At 36.8% G+C, this 22,239-nt stretch overlaps 1 protein-coding gene across 2 annotated transcripts; it reads left to right on the forward strand.

Annotated features, from left to right (window-relative positions):
* The first annotated feature begins 809 nt into the window (after positions 1-809).
* Positions 810-20,751, forward strand: SPDL1 (spindle apparatus coiled-coil protein 1). 2 transcript variants are annotated; one of them, XM_009477629.2, is made up of 11 exons: positions 810-968; positions 3,711-3,887; positions 4,198-4,392; positions 4,700-4,849; positions 5,514-5,612; positions 6,486-6,596; positions 9,782-9,922; positions 11,482-11,591; positions 12,757-12,944; positions 13,900-14,245; positions 20,253-20,751. In XM_009477629.2, the coding sequence occupies exons 1-11, from the start codon at positions 810-812 to the stop codon at positions 20,401-20,403; spliced, it is 1,827 nt and encodes a 608-aa protein (XP_009475904.1). In that variant the 3' UTR covers positions 20,404-20,751. The 2 variants fall into 2 exon arrangements, with proteins under 2 accessions (XP_009475904.1, XP_075571350.1); XM_075715235.1 differs by lacking the exon at positions 20,253-20,751 and having other exon boundaries at positions 13,900-14,450.
* The last annotated feature ends 1,488 nt before the right edge of the window (positions 20,752-22,239 follow it).

Raw genomic sequence — 22,239 nt, forward strand, 5'->3', positions numbered from 1 at the left:
TTAAACGGTTTTGTTTGGATTTATTTTGGCTAACTTTTTGCAAAATTTGCTGTTACTTGTGTCTTCTGTTACGATACAAAGATAGAAATGGATGAATTTGCTGAAACATGTGACAAAGACATGGTTATTAACAAATAGGTTACCTGTAGTGACTTAAGTTTAAAGTGGAAAACAGTCATGAAAGACTCCATTAAGTACTTAAATAAAAAAAACCCTGTGTTAAAATTCCATATATTTTAACAGGCTTCTATTTTTGACTCTACCTTTACCTGTTTCTATATCCCACATAAATGTTATTAGGAGTAAACTGTCCTGCTAATGCAGCTGCCTACATGAATCTTAAGTGGTTTTGTGTACACAAGTAATGCTATAGTCAGTGTGGCTTTATTTATAATACCAGAGAAAATATTGTCAGCTGTATGCATAGAAGTGTTTTTACAAGGTTATTTCCTAGCCTTCTCTTGCATATGGCAAGATAGCTGTATACTAGATTAACTCTGGTTCTGGTGTGCTAGGAAACCAGGCTGGGTACACAGGAGTTGTTTTGCTGCATGCTATTACTTAAGACATAGTCAGGAATAAGATGTTAACCAAATTTATCGAGAAATAGCTATTATTTTACTGTTCACAGGACTGTTTGTTCATGAGCTATCTTTTTTGTCTTGTATTAATGCAAAAATATATCCTTGTATCCTGATTAAGAAAGGAACTCCAAGAACTTCTTTCAGATTAACTACTGTAATTTACTGCAATATATTTTTTTTTAATCCTTTTGTGTTTGCAAAGTTGAAGGAACAAAAGGAAGAAAAATGGAGACAGAGACCATTTTAAGTCTTAGACACCAACTGAAGGAAGCAGAGAATGAGCGAAGAAAGGCAGCACAATATGGCTTGCATTTATTGGAGTCCCAAAGTGAAGTTCAAAATCAGTTGGATCAAACACGCCGTGAATTGACTGAGAAAACTGAGGTGATGTTTTAAACTTTTAGTAAAAAAAAAAAAAAAAAAAAGCACTCAGGAACTTTGTTTTATTTTAAGTATTTTCTGAATGTCACAGGTGTTAAATGCCATTCAGAGTCTAGATTAATTGTAATAAACCTCTTTAGTTTAAATATTTGTAGAGATGGCTTTTTATCTCTGTTCTAAGATATTGAGCATAATTTTATTTAACTGGGACAGGGTTTCATAGCTAATTATGCATCAAGTGTTCAGTACTGTGTAGGACTAATTGCTTTTAATGTAAAATGAATACTAAGTGCTAAAGTAAATTTGGTTTGGAGCATGTGTTTTGGGTATGTTTAGCAGTTTAGCATGTTATGGTCTCCCTCCAAGCTTTGTATCACTTAAAGCTGTAAAGAGAATCCTAGCAGCGAGACTGTAAAATTGATTTCTTCTGTAGTGAAGTTTACAAATCTTCCAAATACCAAGGGATTCTGAATGTATTAGTACATTTCTTTACAGGTCAGAAAAGAGAGTAGTATTGTGTTGAAATATAGAGATATTATTTAGTCAACCAGTTTTCTTAGTAATTGTGCAAGAAAATTCCAGTCAGGAAAATCTCTTCCACTTTTCATAAACACGTCACCATTTCTCTTCATTTAGTCTGCTTCTGGCTGTGCATCCATCCCTTCTCTTGTGATAGACCTAAAATGTTTGTAGTTTTGTTGTAGGGTTTTTTTTTTGTTTGGTGCTTTGGGTTTTTTTTTAACCAGCTGGGGAGCTGTAGCACCCTGCTATTCTGAATGAACCCTAATAACTTATTTTAATCAGTTTTCATTAGTAAGCTTAGTGCAAGAGAGGCAGTTGGAAAGCACAAGTGACAAGGAAGGCAGGGCAGGATCATCCTTTCTGCAGGCAACCTGAGATGGTAGTTACTGTGTGTTGTGGTTTAGCCCCAGCCAGCAACTAAGCACCACGCAGCCGCTCGCTCACTCCCCCTACCCCGATGGGATGGGGGAGAGAATTGGAGGAGTAAGAGTGAGAAACACTCCTGGGTTGAGATAAGAACAGTTTAATAATTGAAATAAAGTAAAATAGTAATGATGATAATAACAATATAATAATGATAGTAATAATAACAATATACAAAGCAAGTGATGCACAATGCAATTGCTCACCACTTGTTGACCGATACCTAGCCAGCTCCTGAGCAGTGATCGCTGCTCCCTGGCCAACCCGCCCCCCCAGTTTATATACTGAGCATGACATCATATGGTATGGAATCAACTATTCTGGCTGTGCCCCCTCCCAGCTTCTTGTGCCCCTGGCAGAGCATGGGAAGCTGAAAAGTCCTTGACTAGCATAAGCAGTACTCAGCAACAACTAAAAACATCAGTGTGTTATCAACATTCTTCTCATCCTAAATCCAAAACACAGCACTATGCCTGCTACTAGGAAGGAAATTATCCCAGCCGAAACCAGGACACTGTGTTATGAAGCTGCACCCATAGGTTGTAATCCTGTGTTATAGGCTGGAGCAAAGTTATGAGCTAAGCTTGTGTGAACTAGATCAATTAGTAACTTAGATTCCAAGGGCAGAGGGAAGGAATTGTGTGCTTTCGTACGGTAGAATAACATCTTGTGTGGGAACTGTGGTTATCCAATAGATTCTTTTGAACTCTTGAATCTGTGGTTCTGTTTGGAATCTGAGAGCCAAAGCAATTACTGTGAACACAAGTGTTAAGTTTTAACAGTAGACACAAGAGTCTTTCAGAAAAATCTGTGTACGCTTCTGTAAAAGTCTGTGTAGACATATCATGCTAGATTTTTGCCTCTCTTGGGCCTGGTCAGCTGTGCCTGGTCAGCTGTGCACTCCCAAAACTTTTCTGTGCACTGTCTTTATCTTTTGAGTTAAAACGCTTGTCCTGTATATTTGAGAGCTAAGACTGTCCTTGATAAGCTGGTGTCTGGGCCACAGAGGTCAAATTGATACCCAACAGCTTTAAGTTTTGTTATGTTCCTATTTTTAATTCTGGTTTGTGTTTTAAGGGTTACTTTATGTTTTAAAAAAAAAACAAACCCAACCAAACATCCTGCATCTTTAGACTGGATTGGTTTTGATATTTACCTTTTCTGCTTCCAAGACTCTCCATTTTTACTTTTTTCTCCTTGATTGCTAGCTGAATGGAAGAGTAAAATGAAGCTGCCCTTTATAATTAGTAAACATATACAATCAGGCATAGAGGGAAGCTGATTAAAAAGTCATTCTTCAGTCTGGAAGGGTTGACAGGATTTATTACAAAACAGTAGATGATTTAGATGTCTTTACCAAACATTGAACCCAGCTGTTCTGCAGTACAGGAACCCTTGATGGACTGTAACAGTGTTTAGCATAATCAGGTTCTGTAGTGGTAGAAGGGACATGTAAGCTCTCACTAAATTTCTTTGTTACGCTTACAGGAAAAGATGCCCACACCCTTCATGTTGGGTGCAAAGAAATATATAGTCTCCATAAAGAAGAGGGTATTACACAATGAAAGTAGTAATAAAATTTCAGAGCAGTTTTTTGGGTTTTGTTTGTTTTTTCTGTGGGTTTTTTTTTTTTTTAAGAAAACATGGGTATGACAGTTCCCTAATGGGGACTTCAACAAAAGGGTGAATGAGCTACACATTTTAGGCATTTAGTGTCTTTGTTCTGAGCCTGTATTTAGTACATTGTTCCCCAAGCATTTATGAATACTACTAGATTTATTAGTATATTATTTCTTTCAGAAATTTGAACAAGAGAAATACTCTCTTCAGAGAGAAATTGAACTCAAGAATCGAATGTTGGAAAGCTTGAGTTTTGAATGTGATTCCCTTAAGCAACAGCAAAACATGCAATTGGATAAACAGAAAGAACAGCTTGCCAGAGTCTATGGACAAGAAATCAGTGACCTTAAAAACAAGGTTTGGCAACTAATACAGCTAAAATGTTGCTAATAGCATTTTAAAGAATATGTATTTAACTCATAATTGCACGCTTAGTACTAAAACAAATCTAATAAATAGTTTTAATGTGTAGGCGCTTGTTTGGTTGACTTTTAACAAATGTCTGCATAGTTACATTGTGAATTACATTAAATTTCAAAGCTTATTTTTAAAAGTTTACTCTTAAGTTGTATTTCTAAGACATTTTTTGTAATTACAACAGAGTCAAAATTGTTGTGCTTTTCAAGAATTTATTATAAAATGGTACTACTTGTCAACTGTCTTTAAGCTGGAGAACCTGAAAGCAGAACTAGATGAAACCCGACTCTCGGAGAAACAATTAAGACACAAAGTCGATCATCAGAAGGAAATAATTGCTGCCAAATCGGAAGAACTGCATATGATGTCCGAACGTGTGCATGAGACCATGTCTTCAGAAATGCTCAATCTTCAGATAGAGCTCACTGAATTAGAAAGTGTGAAGGTGTGTGACTAGTACTTAGTTATTAGGAATGTAGGCTAGTTGAAGATAAAATTCTGTTCTTGTGCTCATTTCACTTTTAGATGCTTTGTGTATATTGTTACCTCATGACTGGCTTCCTATTAAGAAAACATGCACAGAAAAAAGTAATAGCTTTAACTAAACTTCAGTGCAATCTCTTCTTCAGGATAATATTTTGTATTAAAAGTAATTACTACTAACAAACCCATTTGGTTCATATGGGCCTGCTGTTCTTCAAATTGTTTTATGAACTTTTTATTTTGTACTTGGGTTTTTTTTTTCTATTTAGGCAAATGTTGAAGAAAAGCTGAATGAACTGCAGTACAGTAAAGAACAATTAGAACTGATAAACAGTAACCTACGTAATCAGCTGGAGCGTCTACAGGGAGAAAAGGAAGAGAGGGAGAAAGAAGTTGTTTCTTACTGTAATGCGTTAGAGGTATTCTCTTAATTTTATTCAACAGTGGTAGATAAGCCCTAAATTCCACAAGTTGTGGTGCTAGCTTTTTGGGGAAATCAGAGGAGTTTTGAGAGGAGTTCTGAGGAGGGAGGGAAGGAGAAAGAGAAGGCGGGGGAGGGGGGAAGGATATTGGCTAGTCATGTTTGGTATTGCCTGTTGCTAAGTACTCTCTATTGCTGTTCTTTTGTGGAAGGCTGTGTATGGAGATCCTTCGCATTGCAGTATTCTGCCTCATAACAGGACCTTCTCACAGGTCACTGATAAAATTCTCATTTTTGTTTCAAGTTCCTACTGAATGCCTTGGAAAACTTGTACTGGGGAGTATAGGATTTGTGACTAAATAGTACAGCAAGGCTAATAGTCTCAATACCACTAATCCAACTGATAAACATCAAAGTTTTCTTGTTTAAAGGTTTTAGTTATGCTCTTGGCCTGAAGAGCAAGTGTAATATTAAGCCTTTTGATGAAACAAAATTAATTGTCTCTTACTGACTAGAACTGTATGCACAGTTAAGTACTGCAGTACAAGATAATCTGTGCTAAAGGCATAGGAAACAAAAAAGATGTAAAACTATCTGATTAAATTCATATATGCAGTACATCAGATGCTTAAATGACTAATATCCTCTTCGCTTTAATCTAGAAAGCTCGTGAAGCTAATCAAGAGCTTCAGGTTCAGCTGGATCATGCAGTGCACCAGTCTTTGGACCCTACAAGTAAAGGCAATTCTCTGTTTGCTGAGGTACAATTATGTCACAGATACCTGAGAATATGCAGAGGAGGGAAGAAATACTTAAGTTTTATTTCTTATATTGCATTGAAAATACTAGAGTATCTGTACCTGATCTGGCCAGCATGAATCTCTGTTCCTCAAATACTGCTTCAGTGTTGAACTGTCTAGGAACTGACCTGTGGAAAATAATTTTTATGCGCACTCTGAAGTTGAGGAGTTAGTAAACTTAATGGAATCACTTAGTTGCCTGGCTATCAAGATATAAGATGGGACCAAGGGTTCATGACAGTTCTGTCTGCAGTTCTTGGCTCTAAGTAGTTTTGTTCAGCTGGTAAGCCTTTAATGCAGAAGATAGTATGTGAAATACTAAAAGATGTTGTTAAATGCTGTCTTTTAAAAACATGCTGAAAATGGCTGGATGTTTGAGCATTTGGGGGGGCTTTTGAATTAGTTTTTGAATAAGGGTTCAGCTGCTGTTAAATGCATAGGAAGTTACTTTTGTTTTCTGACAACACGCAGGGAATGGGTTGAATTGGTACACAGTTCATTTTTTTTTTTTTTAAACTGTTCTGATGCCAATGGACAGAACTATTCTACAGTAACGTTGAAGCATATGAAATGTTACTTTATTTTGATGTCAAAAGAACAAAGGAAAAATCTGTTGCACTTTACTGACTGGGCTTCAGCTGCTACAGTACTGTCTACTCACTTTTATCTTGGAGGTAATGACGATTGTGCATGTTTTCAAGTACTGTTGCTGGAAAAGCAGTATTTGCAGAATGAACATCAATTGTTAGGTAACATCTCCATGTAAAACTTGTCATCCAAGTGACAACAAGTGTTGTAATTTTCATAGTAATAATTGTTAACAATGTTCTGTAGGTGGAGGACCGTAGGGCAGAAATGGAACGACAGCTGATCAGTGTGAAAATAAAATATCAGTCACTACAAAAACAGCATGCATTCACTAGAGAACAATTGCAAAGAATGAAGGTATGACCATTACTGTAACACTCCAGGGTTTCCTTGGGGTTTGATAAGGCAATGCTTTAGTATGCAGGCTAGGGGATTTGATTATTTTTAAAATATGATACAGCAGTCTAGGGGGAGGGAAATAGGGGAAAAAAACAAGTGAGATGTCATTGTGCTATTTGATTTTTATGGTACATCAGCATGTTTCTATTGCTACTAGCATTAATACTTTATCCTAGAACTCCAAGTTATGCTGAAGGCACTATATTTGCTTACTTTGGCAGTAGTTCTTAAATGGATAAAAGTAAAACACAATTCCTGTCAGTCAAACTAGCATTCAGTTTGTCTTGACAATTGCTTTTTTCTTTTCTTGTCTAATTCTTGTACTGCATGAATCATTTATTTGTGTATTAACCCTGATTGTCAGGAATGAATGTAAAGAAAAGGGCAGACTTGTACTCTGTCCTCTGATTACACTGTTTTTTTTTTTTTTTCCCCTCTGTGTTGCTTTCTTGGTTTTACGTTTGTCCATGTTTTTCTTGTTTCTTCCTGTCTTTAGTGCAAAACTAAGTCATAACTTTTATCATAACTATTTCAGTTAGACTACACTTCCATAGGATGGGAGCCTGTTGGTTAACACTGTTGAGAACTAGTTAGCAGAAGCTGATTTACAGGGTAATGTAAAGGGGATGCTGCAAAACTGCCATCTGTTTTCATGTTGGTCTTCTGATTTTCCAACACAAGAGTGGATCCTTTCCTTTTGATCAAATACTTGATCATACAGTTTGAGGAGAGTGCTTAAACATCAAGAGTGATGATAATGGGTAATGCAAACCTGTATCTTCAATGTTACTTGTTTTTTGTGGAGAAGTAGGTTGAAAATAATAAAATTCTTTAAGGACAAGAAAAGAACTACTGATGCAGCAAAGGAATTCTCTTTTACTAAAATCTGACTTTCAGAGCTCAGTCTTTGAGTGAGTAAAGTAGTTGAATAGGATCAGTTTCTTCAGAAATTTTCTCCTTGTAATGTGCGGGTCACTCACACTGATTGAACTGTATAAGAAACATGCCTAATAGTGAAGATTCTCACCAAGAACTGAGGCGAGTTGGTATCCCTGTTTTACTGCTTAATGTTCTTATTTGGAATTTCAATTTGTACTCATTTGTCCCTATAAAATTTCTTCTAATATCAATATTGGAGATAGGTAGCTTGTTAGGACAGCTGTTTTGCTTAAGCTGCTATCTTAGATCCCTGTTAGGATCCTCTCTGCGTTGTGTTAAAGCTCAGTCTATAGCTAATTGATCTCTTCTTTCAGCAGCCAATTCCAACGATATAGTTGACTGTTGTAGCTTTAGTTGTCAGAATGTCTGAATGTCGTATTTACTGATGACTTCTGAAGACCTGACTCCTGAATAGAATGTAAGCAGTACTCCTGTGAAAGTTTTACCATGTCTGGTGTATTTTCCACAGCTCACAGTACCGCTTGGTCGTGGTTTATCTCCAGCCAGTAACTAAGCACCACGCAGCCACTCGCTCACTCCCCCTACCCCGATGGGATGGGGGAGAGAATTGGAGGAGTAAGAGTGAGAAACACTCCTGGGTTGAGATAAGAACAGTTTAATAATTGAAATAAGCTAAAATGGTAATGATAATAATAACAATATAATAATGATAATAATAACAATATACAAAGCAAGTGATGCACAATGCAGTTGCTCACCACCTGCTGACCGATACCCTGACAGTTCCTGAGCAGCAATTGCTCCCCCTGGCCAACCTCCCCCAGTTTATATACCGAGCATGATGCCATATGGTATGGAATAGCCCTTTGGGCAGTTTGGATCAACTGTCCTGGCTGTGCTCCCTCCTAGTTTCTTGTGTATCTGGCAGAGCATGGGAAGCTGAAAAGTCCTTGACGAGCACAAGCAGTACTTAGCAACAACTAAACCATGAGTGTGTTATCAGCATTATTCTCATCCTAAATCCAAAACACAGCACTATGCCAGCTAGTAGGAAGAAAATTAACTCTATCCCAGCTGAAACCAGGACACCCTTCCAGCTTCTTGCTATTTCTGTTCTTTTATTTTTTATGTAGATCAACTGCAATTTGCAATTCTGACAGTTAGCAAGTGGGCTTTTAAGTGAAAGGGGTAAAGATTTGGTGTCTACATGCTTGGGAAATGTAAGGATAGATTTAGTCAGCCAGCGGGGGTTAAAATTTTGCCTCCCTTATGTCCTGTAGAAGCTAGGAGAGGAGTTGATTGAATCTTTCTTTGGCTCTACTTTGTGTACGGTATCATCAATAGCCTTTACTTGACATAGCAGATTCTGTAGGGGAACTACTCTTTTCTCGCTTTGTTAATCTGTAGTCTAATTTGTTTCAGCTGATCCTTTCCCTGTGGTTTCTCCAAGTGTCCTACAGTGTTACCTAGTCCATACTGAGTAGACTGGTAAAAATGCTAGAGTTATCATTAACACCCTGCTAGGTCTTTCTATTATTGCATTTCATATTGTTTCTCCAGTTGTTTAAATGTCTGATGTATCACTTCTAACATTAAGGCCCTCGTACTATTATGTTAACAACATCAGAAAAATCTGCTATAAATGCAAGACTTCTCTTTGATAAACTTCTTTTGTAATGACAGAGGGTGTTTCTTTGCTTGAAAAGACGTGTTCCACTGAAGGAGTAGAAGCAGCTAAAATCCTTGGATTAATATTACAGAAGGCAAACAGTGTTATCTATACCTCAGAATCAGAACTGCAAAAAAGGGTTTTTAAATTTGTTGGTGAACTAGGGTGTGTTTTCCCAAGTGAGAAGTTCTTAGGTGCATTTTTAGCTCTGATAAACTACAGTCCAGGCGTGTTTGGTTCTAGCTGACTTGGTGTTTACAGTTTGAATATGAAATGTTGTGTCCTTGACAGTGTATTTATGGGTTCCTTAGTCAATACAGAGAAAGATATGACACCTCAGGACTAGTCTGTTCAGTAAGTTTTCAGCTGTCCTAAAGATTTTTACTGTCAGCCTATGATGATGATTGTGATGACTGGTGAAGAGTACTGAGTTTAAGCATCCAATGAGCTTCTATGTTCAGGATTAGAATTACAAGCCTTGAGTACCCTAAGTGTTCTGGTTGAGAGGCTGAGATTTTCAATCACTTAACCCAATATTTGTTGTAAGGTTTGGGGTTTTTTCCTTTTTTTCCAGCTGCAAATGGCTACACTGCTACAGATGAAAGGCTCTCAGGCAGAATTTGAGCAGCTGGAACGCTTACAGTCGATGTTAGAACAAAAGAATGGTGAGATAGAAGATCTTCTTATGAAAGTGAGGCAGCTAGAAAAATTTAAGGTATGTGGTCTGTAATTAAGTGGAAAAGTCATAATCAGAAGCTAAAACATGAGAATAAGAAGAATTATGAAAACTATATGAAGCCCATGCTCAGGCTTGAAAAGGGGATCCAAAGGCTACTCACACCATTATTTGACCAAAGTTCTGTTTTACAGCTGGAGAACATATACTTCTGAAGTTCAGAGAAGCAGATAATTCTACACCACCCAACCCCTGGTTTGAAGAAACAATCTTTTCTGGGTTCCTGTGTGTTAGCACCTTCATATTTTACATAGTTACCTGTAGTGTTTAAATTCAATTACTTGGTCAAAGTTCATTGAGCTATGACATCTGATTTTTTTTTTTTTTTTTTTTCCCTCTTGGAAGACATAACCATTTAATATTTTTACTGTGTATATATAGGCTTTATCACTTTTTCATCTCAGCTATATTGGATTTTTTTGTTATTTATTTCCTTAATGTGTCTTAACTTTGCAGTTGAAGCATGCTCCTTTCTAGAAAAACTGAATTGCTTAATCATTCTTGTAAAGCAATTTCTTTGGTCCTCTTATGCAACTTGATAGCATCTTGTCAATATTTTGGAAGGTGAGAAATACATGAGAACACCTGTATGCACTATTGTAATGTTACTGATGTTTGCGTGTATACAAGGTAAAAAAACTGTAGCCTTTGTTACTTCCTTACATACTTATGGACTCGATTGGCCCTTTCTTATCGCATCTTTGGAATGTAAACTTAAGTGTATTAGCTTATGCATTAGGATTATGCTTTCCAGGATAGTGTCCTCTATTCTGCATTTAACCAAAGTGGCATAAAGCTAGGCTTAACCCATTTTGGTAAGCAATTGAGACAGCTTGATTGCTGTACCAGTTTTGTCATGTATAAGCTTGATCAGTATTTATTTTTGTCTCTATGCCATAAATAAGTAGTGTCAGGAAATTAAATGATTGATTCAAATAACTATCAAAAGTACCTGTAGTCAGTGACTGACAGAAGCCTATGAGATCTTTAGGACAGTATTAAATCTGAATACTGCTTGTGCAGAAAAAAACACAAAGCAAAACCTCAGAATGGCACATGTTACTGATGTATTTTATAGAAAGTTTACTGCATTTGTGGCATCTGTACTGTGAACCAACTTTCTCATCCAAAAGATGTAACTGATTTTGAGATTTTGGCTATTGATTAACATGCATTCCGTACCTTTGGGGTCCAGCTGCTGAAGCCTAGAAACAAATTCTCTGTGGGTTAACTAAATATCCTGTATTTTCAAGTAAAAAGGAAGATAACCATTCTGCAATGCTATTGCAAAACCTTCTGGAATTGAGAACTTGCTTTTTTACTTCATTCAGTGCATGAGATAACACTGTCAGTTTCAGTGCTATTTGACATTTGTAACAAATGAGGAAGTACTCTGAGCAACTGAGCTCTCTTGTATGTTTAAATGCCCCTATGATGAGGCTTCTCTATAGAAATGCATGGAAAAATTCACTGAAGTGCTAAGCTAATGTGCTTCTAAAAGGTCGCTGTTTGACAATCTGACATTTTTTCTTTATCAGACTTTATATGAGAATATGGAAGAATCCAGAGCTAGTAGTAGCTCAAAAGGAGGAGAGTCTGAAGATGGCTACTATGCAGATTTACTGCAAATGAAACTTGACAACTCAAAGTAAGTACTTAATGGTCTGAGGCCTAGAAGTTGGTTGTAGTCTTGCTATCTTCTAGCTACTTGTTTTTATTCTCCTTTTTTTGTTACTGTTTGTCTGCATGTAGTCCACTGACTGTATGTGCAAATATGCTCATTGTCTCATTTGATAATGCTGTGGAACCATCCTATGTTCATTATAGGACTGAGAATTGTTTTGTTTGTCATTTTACTTACTGTTGTAAAAGATAGCAGCAGAATGATTTCACATTATTGTTGCTTTCTTCTAGAAATGTTGTTAATACTCCTAGATACGAGAGAGTTAAAAAAAAAAAAAATTAACCTGTAAGGGAACTGTATGAAGCTTCTTAAAGTTTATAGGCTATATATATTTATTTCTCTTCTAAAGAGCCAGATAATAACACATGAAATGTTTTACTGGACTGTTTAGTTGAGATGTGTTTTTGGGTAGTGAATTCCATATCTACTAATTAGAAAGTCCTTAGTGTTTGGCCTCGGGACTGTTTTTAAGCCTTCAGATGGAAATACTGCACTTCCAGCAGGAGGCAATGGTCTGCTGTGGGAATTCCTGAGAAGTCCGTCGTCTCGCTGTTGTTGCTATTATGAGAAGCTGGCATGATCTCAGTACCTTAGGATTGCTGAGGAATGGTGATTCAGTGCTTATGATGTGGAAGTTAATGGCCTCTGAAACAGAGGCAAGGACATGCACTGAGTATTAACATAATTATTTTTGTGTTAGTCACTTAGAGCAACACCTTTGTGTGAAGCTTGTATTGTCAATAGTTATATTAATTATACACAGGCTAAAAAACCCTAATGAAATAGTGGATTTGTAGGTTAGGGAAAGTTTCTCAAACCAGTTACATATGCATGTATACTTTGTTCAGCATACAGCTTTGTTTTTAACAAGCATTATGTCTCTGGTAACTAAGCTAGCTGCTCTATGTCAAGTTCAAGTGAAAACTTTCATTGTACTGAAAGAGGTCTCTTTCATTTCCTACTAGTGTATAAACATGAGTTTTATGTGAAGTCACTGAATGCTTAGTTGACTTTGTATCTGCTGCTCTATTTAAAAAACCAACACCCACCCCACCCCCCAAAAAAAACCCCTACAAGAAAAACCCAACAATCAAGTTTGAGTGATTGTGTAACTTTCCTCCTGCCCTAGCAAGGAAACTGAAACCTTGAAAAATGAACTATCCTTGCAGAGGATGAAAGCTCTGTATGAGAGCCAAAGGGTTCTGGAAGTTGAAAGGAAACTCTTCAGAAACGAGAGGCATTTGCAAGCTTGTCAGAGTGAGAATATGAACTTGCGAGTTATGCTGGATGAGCTGAAAATGAAATATGAACCTGAAGGTAAATACTACTTTTACATGTGGAAAAAAAGAAATACTTGGTCTTCTCAACCTTCACAAGTTGAACAACATTAAGCAGGAAGGCATTGGGATAGTTCTAGATACAAACTGTTTAAATAGCTGCCTTTTTGATAATAACCTGGTCTGAAAACTGCTGAACTGAAACAGTAAAGCTGTACCTTGCTCAAGGACCTTACTTCAGTATGTACGCTAATGTTAATTTCGGAAGATTAAAAGAGTACGAATTATAGTGTTCAGAGGCTTTAGAGTATAGCTAGATAACCATAGTGAAGTATGTGGGAACAAATTCTCAGGAAGTGCTTTTCATAATAGTAGCAGTATCTCTCTGTTGATGAGGAGTATCAGCTTTCTGAATGTAGGCAGCTGATGTGAGCTTTGGAATAAATGCAAAGCATTTAGAGGAAAAATTGTTTAGTAGCTCAAGTTAATAAGGATTAAGTTTTGACAATAGAGGCCCACCTGAAAAAACAGCCGATACCTGTGTATGTGCAGAAACAAGGGAGTTGCAGCCTGTGGAGGAAGATGAATGGGGAACCAGATGGGTGAATTGGTTTTGGTACTTGTCTGTACCCAAAGGATTTAATTTTAAAATCTTAGTTGTGGAAGCTTAGCTCAGCAGCCTCCAAAATGGAAATAAAATAATTGAGCTTATTCATGTAGTTCAGAGCATCTAATCAGAGCCTTGGTAACAAAGGAGAGTGGATCGGGAGAAAGAGATTTTTCTCTCTTTTTCAAGTGAACTTCTGTCGGGTTGCTTACTTGCTGATATATGAAAAGACATTCCTTAAGGGATGTAAAGTGTCTATTAAGAATCATTCCAAGGTCTTTAGTCGTGTGAAATATTCTTTATTAGTTTTATTATGAACATGTTGGTGGAAAAGTTAATCCCAGCTTCACTTGTGTACAAAAAGTGTATTTTTTTTTTTTTTTTTAAGAAATACTTAAAGGCACTAAAATTAAAAAGAAGAGGGAGAAGATTCCAGTGGACAGTACTTGTGAATACTTGGACAGCAAAAATATGTCAGTAAAAGAAGCTGCTCTCACTCAATTGCCAAGTAAGGAAGAAACAAAGATGACTTCCAAGAACTTGGAGCAAAGTGATGCTTCTCTGAAAAAACATGCCCTTGAAGCACCACCAATAAACATAGCTCTTCAAGCAATGCAAAAAGTAGTTGAACCTGAAAGAGAAAGGAAGAGAGTTAAAACTAAAGATGAGAATCACGATGCCTTTACTTCATATAGCAGAAGTGGAAGTAATTCCTTGATGTCAGCTGCCCCCAGGTCAGTGTCAGCTTCTGTCTATGGTCAAGGCAATCATCACAGACCTGCATCTCTTTTCTTTCGCTGCATGAACTATGCTATCCACTTCTTTATCTATTTCCTCAGTGTTGCATGCAGTGTAATTCCTCAGCTCCGGCTGCCTACGTTGAACCTCTCAAAACCTTTTAGAAAGACTAAAATGATGACTAATGAAAAAGACTCTTGAAACTGTAACAATCTCTGTAATAATTTTCCCATTACTTGAAAATGTTTAAGGTGTGCAGATAGCATGACGGTTCACTCAGTTTGCTCTAACTTCAGAATTATGACTGTTTTCTTGGTCCCTTCAAAGCTGCCACACAACTGTTACATATCAAAGTAGCAAAGGCAATAGGTATCATGCTTCAGTTTCGTATCTGATTTCAGCCCTCATAAACTTTCAGATTTAGCTAAAAGCCTAAAAATTACTTAAATTAAGTAATTCTTAACCTCAGTTGGGTTAACAGAACTTGCATTGTACAAGACAATAGACAATTATGCTATCTGTGTTGTCAAACGACTGACTTCTGTAATCTGAATGCATGATAACTAGAAATGCAACTGCAAAACTAAGATCAATTTTTTTCCCTGAACTGAGAATTTAAGTTACTTTTTGATAGATGGTAAAGTAACTTAGTACAGTAACTAGCTCCAACTTCTTTATCTTTGTAGAAAGAATGCTGACTTTTTTTCCAGCTGATGCTTTTGTATTCTGTTCATATTGATAATCTTAGTAAACACATGTTGGAGTGTTGGGGGGGAGGAAAAAAATCTGGAATAGTCCAGATGTTTTAGGCTTACAACCTGCTAATGTCTGCTAGTAAAAAATAGTTTATTGAATCTAGAATGACAGCAGCTTCAAAGATGGAGGAGGGGCCTAACACATGGGAATCTGTACAGTATATCCCAAATTAATAGCATTCAGAAGTAATTGGATTGATATTTTGACTCTCAGATCAATTATTCAAGGTTGCATGGGATGCAATTAGCAGATTTAAGGTAACCAAACAGTACAATCTTCTGAAATAGTCTGGAAAGAATATGGCAAAAAGAGCAGTTCAAGTAGCTATGTCAAAATATGCAGGGGCTGTTGCTGAGGAGGAAAGATCAGGGAGGTCAAACATGGGTGGTGAAAGTTGAAAGATTGGATAATTTAGTGATGGTATTGTGTTTTGACAGTGTTCTGTACACATCAAGGAACAGCTAACGTAACCTGGCTGTGAAAAGTTTAACTTATTTCCTCATATTCCTTTGGAAAGGAAGATACAATGTCTGCCAACAGGAAGTTGTTGGAAACGGTTTATGTGAACTGAAGGGGTAAACCTACCAGAGAGGGGGTGAGGAGAGCAAATTATTTTATGGGGTTGATGTTTGAAAACAGAGCGGGTGGAAAAAGTGGAAGAGGAAGAGGAAGTTATAGAGGGAGCGTTCTAATCTTGCACCCATTGCTGTTGGTTCAAGTAAGAAATAAAACATAAATTGGTAGATTTTAAAAAATAAAAGCCACCAGCACAACAACAAAAAAAGCCACAAAACTTTAAAGTTCTTTTCAACAGTGGTATGAAACCATAAAAGGCAAATCCAGGCAGAAGGTTCTGTTCATGTTTCCGATGGTGTTAACGAACTAATAAATCCCCAATTAATGATGTTGTTAAGATAACATTGAGGATTTACTTAACCCTGATCTGTTATGATTTATTACAAAATAGGAAGTCACAATAAAATCTGAGTATTTGAGAGGTTGGGTTTCTAAACACTAAAAGATTCTCTGGACTGTTCTGTGATGGATGTGGCCGAATCCTATGTAGGAATACAGCTAAATGCAAAGGCACAAAAAATATTGGCGACTTGAGCAAGAATGTGGACCTGAAAATGGAGAGTTCGGGGGAGGAAAAAATAATTGGGATATGCATCGTGGATAATTGTCAGTGTTTCACCTTGTGTTAAGTAAAATGTGATGCTCTGGCTGGAAAGGCTATTGTGGTCATTGGGGGTTATTTTTGTAACTGGAGTAGTTTTTGTGCAATAATTACTCTAGCTCTGTTGTTATTAGTCCATGAAATGTGGCAGTGAAAAGAGCCATAGTAACTGTGAAAGGATTGCAAACTTCATTTCTAGAAAATGGTGTTTGAAAAGCTTTGTCATCTTAGCTTAGGAGGTGATGAAGAAGTGGTCCAAAGTGATCTGTATGTACTTGTATGGGTGACAAATTTCAAAGTTTGAAGAGTCTTGCTTGCTAATATGATTTAGCAAGGTAAAGCTAAATAACTTTGAACTAATAGCATGTGTACATATCTGAAATGTGTGTTTATATAATTAGAAAAGTTTAAAGCAAGTAAACATTGGGACACTTCATTAGGTGATGGTACTGCTTATGTTATGGTAAGTGAGTGTTCAGAACGTAGTTGAGACTAAAGATTTAAATATTTATGTGATTTGTTTTAATTGTGAATTGCTGTTGTAATTCAGGCAATGCAAAGGTTATAGGTAGTGATATCTTCTGTTAGGCCAACTGGTCTGTAAAAACTTAAAATTCTGTTTGTTTTGTATTGAAATGCTTTTCTTCACTTCTGAAACAGAAATAGCAAATTCCAGCCCTTGCTGCCCAATTTAGTTTGCATTTAGATTTGAGGTTGTCTGCTTTAGTTTGATCTAAAGAAGGGATTGTGTGCCTAAGAGCTTATTTGTTCTTTTAAATTTAGTTGGATTACATATACCAAATCTACCTTGTGGGCTTTGTTCAAACAGGAACAGGAAATGCCTATAGCCGTTTGGCTCAGCAGGCGATCTGGATAACTAATATTCTCTTTGGGGTTTTAGGCATGGCATTTATCCTCAGAAAGTAAAGCTCCATCTGAGGAGACTAGTTGATCTTCCTTAAATGGCTAGAAGAAACCCTCATTGCGTCTCATTTCTGGCGTCTACAAAGTCAAAGCTTGATAGAGTCATGTCATAGTTTCACAAGCTCTTTTTTTAAGTGGAAGTGTTTAACTATCATCTCTTCTTTCTGATCCATCCATTTCCTTGTACAAATACTTCATGAAATATGACAATGCTATAAGGGGCTGTCTATGAGCTGGCTTGGTATGAGGACTGTGGTGGGTTAACTTTAGCTTGCTGCCAGATACCCACCCAGCTGCTCACACTCCCCCTTTTCAAGAGGATGGGGGAGAAAATAAGATGGAAAAAGCTCATGTGTTGAGATAAAGATGACAATCAATTAGTCATGGGCAAATCAGACTTGACTTGGGGAAGATTAATTCATTGCCAATTAAAAATAGTGGGACAGCAAGAAAGACAGATAACTACCTTCCCCCTACACCCCAACCCTTCTCCCCAGGCTCAACTTCACTCCTTCATTTCCAGCTGCTACCTCCTCCTCACTGAATGGCATGGAGGGGATGGGGGATGGGAGTTGCAGTTGGTTCGTAACACTTTGTCTCTGCTGCTCCTTCATTATCACAAGGGTTGGTAGAAAAGAATTAAAAAAGGGACTGGCTGATTTTTATTTTTTTTTTATCTCAGTGAGACTTAACAGCTGAGCATCTTGTTATGAAATTAGCTTTGTTAAATGAACTCATTCATTTTGTCTCTTCTTTTATATGTAGCAGCCTGTAGACATGATCTATTACACACTAGTAAAACATGTATTTTTCAAAAAAATTTAATTCGTTATAGTAATGAAAGTATGGTTTAACAGCTTGTAGGCTGTAGAATAATCAGTCCTGAAGCATTTGCAGGCCAGCTATAAGATACTAAGAATGAAAGAGGAACAAATGTATTTTCTTGGATTGTCTGTTCATTGTCACATTAAAACTTGATTATTTGAATCTTCAGGTACTTCTGAAGATTCTACCTCATTGCCATACACTAAGCAAATCCTGGCAATCTGTTGCTGATCCAGATAAAAGCTGTAACTAACTTAAAAGTGTAGCTTACTAACGTGAAATGGCTCATTCATTTCATCTTTGTTAAGTCAGTGTCAGTCCTCTGATAAATTACTTCAGGTATTTATTAACATAGTTCTAGTCTGAGGAAGCTAGCTTACTTGCTGCTGACTTGCATAAACATTTTGGTATGCATTTGAAGCATAAAAAGATGGTTTTTTTTCTCTCTTCAAATAATGAATTCTAATAGTTATTTTTATGAAACAATGTGATGTTTCTGATGTGACTGTGATTTCCAGACTTGTTACACCAACAGAATTACCTAGTACTGTAAAAGGAGAGTATCTTAAATAAATCCACTTGTGGATCCACTCTTGCTGCTTTGGAACATATTTTAAGTCAATTTAGTTTTTACTTGGCCTTTTGGTTTGTTTGAGTTATTGGTTTGTTCTGTATTTCTATAGTGAATCTGTGTTGGACATTTTGGCCACTAGAGTAATGTTTTGGTGGCCTTGGACAGAGGATGTTTTAAGGCAGAAGAGTGGAGGGACAAATGAAGAGAATCTACTACAGGAACAGACGCATTAGACACAAGCTACCCATCCTTAATTACAGCTGCTAGGGAAGCACAGACTGAACTCTAGACTAAACACTAACCAGAAGATAATTACTAAGAATACACTTTTTCTCCTTCCCTGAATAATTGGTTCTTGTTGTAATCACATAATTATTTGGCTACTTACAAGTAGCAGCACACCTAAAATGGGAGGACAGCTGGGGGAAAGCTGACTATGGACAAAAAGTGGTAGCCATCAGAATTACAGGTGTGGACTTACTACAAAGCAAATGGTGGAGCAAACATTGCTGACCTAGGGGAGATGCACAGCAAAGCATATTTCTCTTTAGTCTATTGAGACAGTGCTTATAGGAAATAATATGTAGATTGCTTGTGATGGATAAGAAAAGTTTATTTGATATATTTGTGTGTAAAGATAGACTGGGGGGCGGGGAGGGGGAAATCTGTAGCTAAATTTCCCCAAACTTTTTTCTTACAGCTCCTTTCATAGTCCTCATCTTCAGCCGTATCTCTCTATCTTGCAAATAAATGTCTAACAACTGGGTAGCAGCTATTCTTGTTTGGAAAACCATCATTGAAAGCAGCTGTAGATTGTTGTGGGTTGCTCACTAGAGGCTCTTGAGACCGCTAGAAATCCACAAGGTCACTAGCGAATTGCTTTAACAGAAGTGGTGATGAATCAGCATAGAATTTGTGTTGGTATGTGAAGTGATGTTTAATTTGGAACTTCATTTTCCATAATTTGTTTTGTCTGTGGAAATACTTGTGTGTAATAGTCAGTTGGTTGGGGGTGATTTGCTGAGTAATTACCACTACTTATCAATTTGTTTAATGACACATTTGTATGTTTATTAAGTAATTCTTAAATAATCAAAACATCTGATTGCTCATATGTCTAAATCTTGGTTTTAACTTACCTCTTTAACAGTAATGTGGCAGTTGTATTCCCATTTACATTCATAGCAGAATCAAAACACGTCAGTGGACAAATGATGTAGTTTAGAGCCTGAAAATATTTTTTTTCCGCCAACTTCTTTTCAGGTATTCAGGCATTAAGATAAAGGTAGTAGTAGTGCACAACTAGGTTGGAAACTGGTATATTGCTTTAAGTGTAGTCCTTTTTTGCTTTACCACTACCAAAAATGCTTGGCTTCACGTTTGTATTATGTTGCTGGTACTCTTCACTTAGAGTTCTGCTTTTGTGGACTTGATCTCCTTTATGTGCATGGCACAGTCACTGTGTTTTTTAAAGGCTGATCCCAACCAGCTAACACATTCAGTAACCCTTTTTATCAAACATTTCAGCAGATAAGCAGGGGGGAAGGCTATAGTGATGAAATGTGAACAGGACTGATATGAGAATGCTTTATTTTAGTCTCATTTTATTCTTAAACACTGCTTCTTCTGTCTTTGCATATGGATGGTCTTGTATGCCAGTTGGCTTGTTGATTTTGCTTAAAACTCTTATTTTAGCCCTGTTTTTTATTAACTAAATATGTATTTAGAATGGTTGCTTTGCCTATAGGTTAACAGCTGCATCCAGATTTGAAACTACGGAAGAAGATGATAAGAAAGAGAATAAAATCACGACTGAGAAGAAAGCACAAAAGAAAAAATATACAACGTTGTATGTATCTTCTAAGCCAACTTCTGAAACCCAATGTGCTCAGCAATAAGACTTGCATTTCTGGAAGGAACTTGAACAATTTGGAGACCTGCTTCAGCAGGAAATACTGACTAAACTTATGTCACACAATGTACAGGTTCCTATCTTAGATATTGATCTGCTTTGTTCTATGAAGAGTATGATCGCATTAATGAGAGTTGCACTTTTGATATCTTAACTTCCCAGAGAGCACCTGTTAAGTTTCCTGGCAGTGTGGCCTGAAGTATTATCTTGTCTTGAATCTCAGCTAATGTGTTAATCATTATGTGTTCGAAGCACAGTGCTAATCTGAAAGATAAGTACTTGCTACAGAAGTTTTATTATATGATAAGACAGGGGTAAATCCTGAGCAAGACAGACTAGACAGTGTTGATGCAGAATTCAACCAAGTCATGTGCTCTTGAATTTTTTCCAGTTCCTGGATTCAGAATTCTTAACTTTTTTTTCCCCCAAATGTGTCATTGTTCAACTTTCAGACTGACCTGATTGCAAAGGTGCATGTGAATCTTTTCATGTATTTTGTGGGATGGTATTCTTTTGAAACTCTGTAAATTCTTGTATTTGTACTACTAATTAAAATAAACCTTTCTTTCTCTTCCTTTCTAAAATGTAGTCTGTATTGGGTTTGAGGCAAAACATTTATCTAGAGCTGTCAGGTTTTTTGGTTGAGAGGTGAGGTATTTTGTAGAAAGGATTTAAAAAAAAAAAATACTGCTCAATAAAAGCTAGGAAATTGTAATGCACATGCTGTCTGTCATGTTTTTAGGAGACAAATCTTAACTTTCTGTAACTTTCTGATGACAGTTCACACAGAATAATTGAGGAGAACATTTAAGGTAGTTCCATTGTGGGGTGTGTGTGGTTTTTTGGGTGTTGTCCCTCCCCAGCTTTTATGTGGAAGCTTAATTTAACTCAGCTTCATTTAACTTCAGTATACTATGGTTTAAGCTCCCTCTAGTGAATGGGTTAGCCACTTTCCAGGTAAAAGACTTAGTTAAGATGAAAGCTCTTTTAATACTTTTCCTTTTAAATCCATTATGAAAAAAAAAAAACTTGGGGAAGAATCTTACAGCCCAGTGGGTTTTAGATGTGTCGGCTTGATCTGCTGTATGTTGACTTCCATTGGTACTTTGGAATCTAAGACTTCTAACATGCCTCTGTATTTAAACAGATGCAACTTCAAGCTCATGTCAGATACTGCTAGTCAGTGCCAAGAGACAGTAAACATGCTGTATAAAGAATTTATTTGTTGTATTCTAGCCTTGGTCAAATCACTGTTTCATTTGGTAGCTTGCACTGTAGTAGTGATGCTGACTAATTTTCCCACCACCACCACCGGAACACTTTTAGATAATGTAGGAACGTACCTTACAAATACAGTGTCTTGAGTTAAGTCACCTTTTGAAGAAACATAATGGGTTTTGTTACAGGTTAGTGGGGGCATATAATAAAATTTAGAGCCAGTTAAATGTGACTGTTGTATTCTGCTTAAATTCTTCCGTATAATGGAAATTAGCATAGCTAAAAATTGATAATTAGTCATCACTTTACAAGATCTTGTTTTCTGTGATTGATAGCAGTATTAAAGGAAGCAAGAACTCTCTCCCTTCTTCCTCTGCCTACTCCCGAAAAAGTAAGTTCTACCCATGAATTCCCTAGGCAGAAAGATTTTTCTCTTTTGGGGAAGCAAGGAATTCTCTGCTTGCCTGTAAAGACATTCTGCCTGGAAAAAGACTTAAGGAAAAGATGGTAAGATACATAAAGGTGGCAAATTACTCGGTCCACTATTTTCTGTGGAATGGTAGTTACACAAACCAACAAATACTTGGAATAAAAACCGACACTG

This window comes from Pelecanus crispus, chromosome 8, assembly GCF_030463565.1.
Source record: "Pelecanus crispus isolate bPelCri1 chromosome 8, bPelCri1.pri, whole genome shotgun sequence".
In the NCBI taxonomy this organism is placed as follows: domain Eukaryota; kingdom Metazoa; phylum Chordata; class Aves; order Pelecaniformes; family Pelecanidae; genus Pelecanus; species Pelecanus crispus.

What these genes read in the sequence shown, in the direction of transcription:
- SPDL1 (XM_075715235.1), top strand. Translation starts at nt 810, where the DNA reads ATGGAGACAGAGACCATTTTAAGTCTTAGACACCAACTGAAGGAAGCA. An exon ending in GGCAGCTAGAAAAATTTAAG is followed by an intron (nt 9,923 to 11,481) that starts GTATGTGGTCTG and finishes TTTCTTTATCAG; the next exon opens with ACTTTATATGAGAATATGGA. An exon ending in ATGAAACTTGACAACTCAAA is followed by an intron (nt 11,592 to 12,756) that starts GTAAGTACTTAA and finishes CTCCTGCCCTAG; the next exon opens with CAAGGAAACTGAAACCTTGA.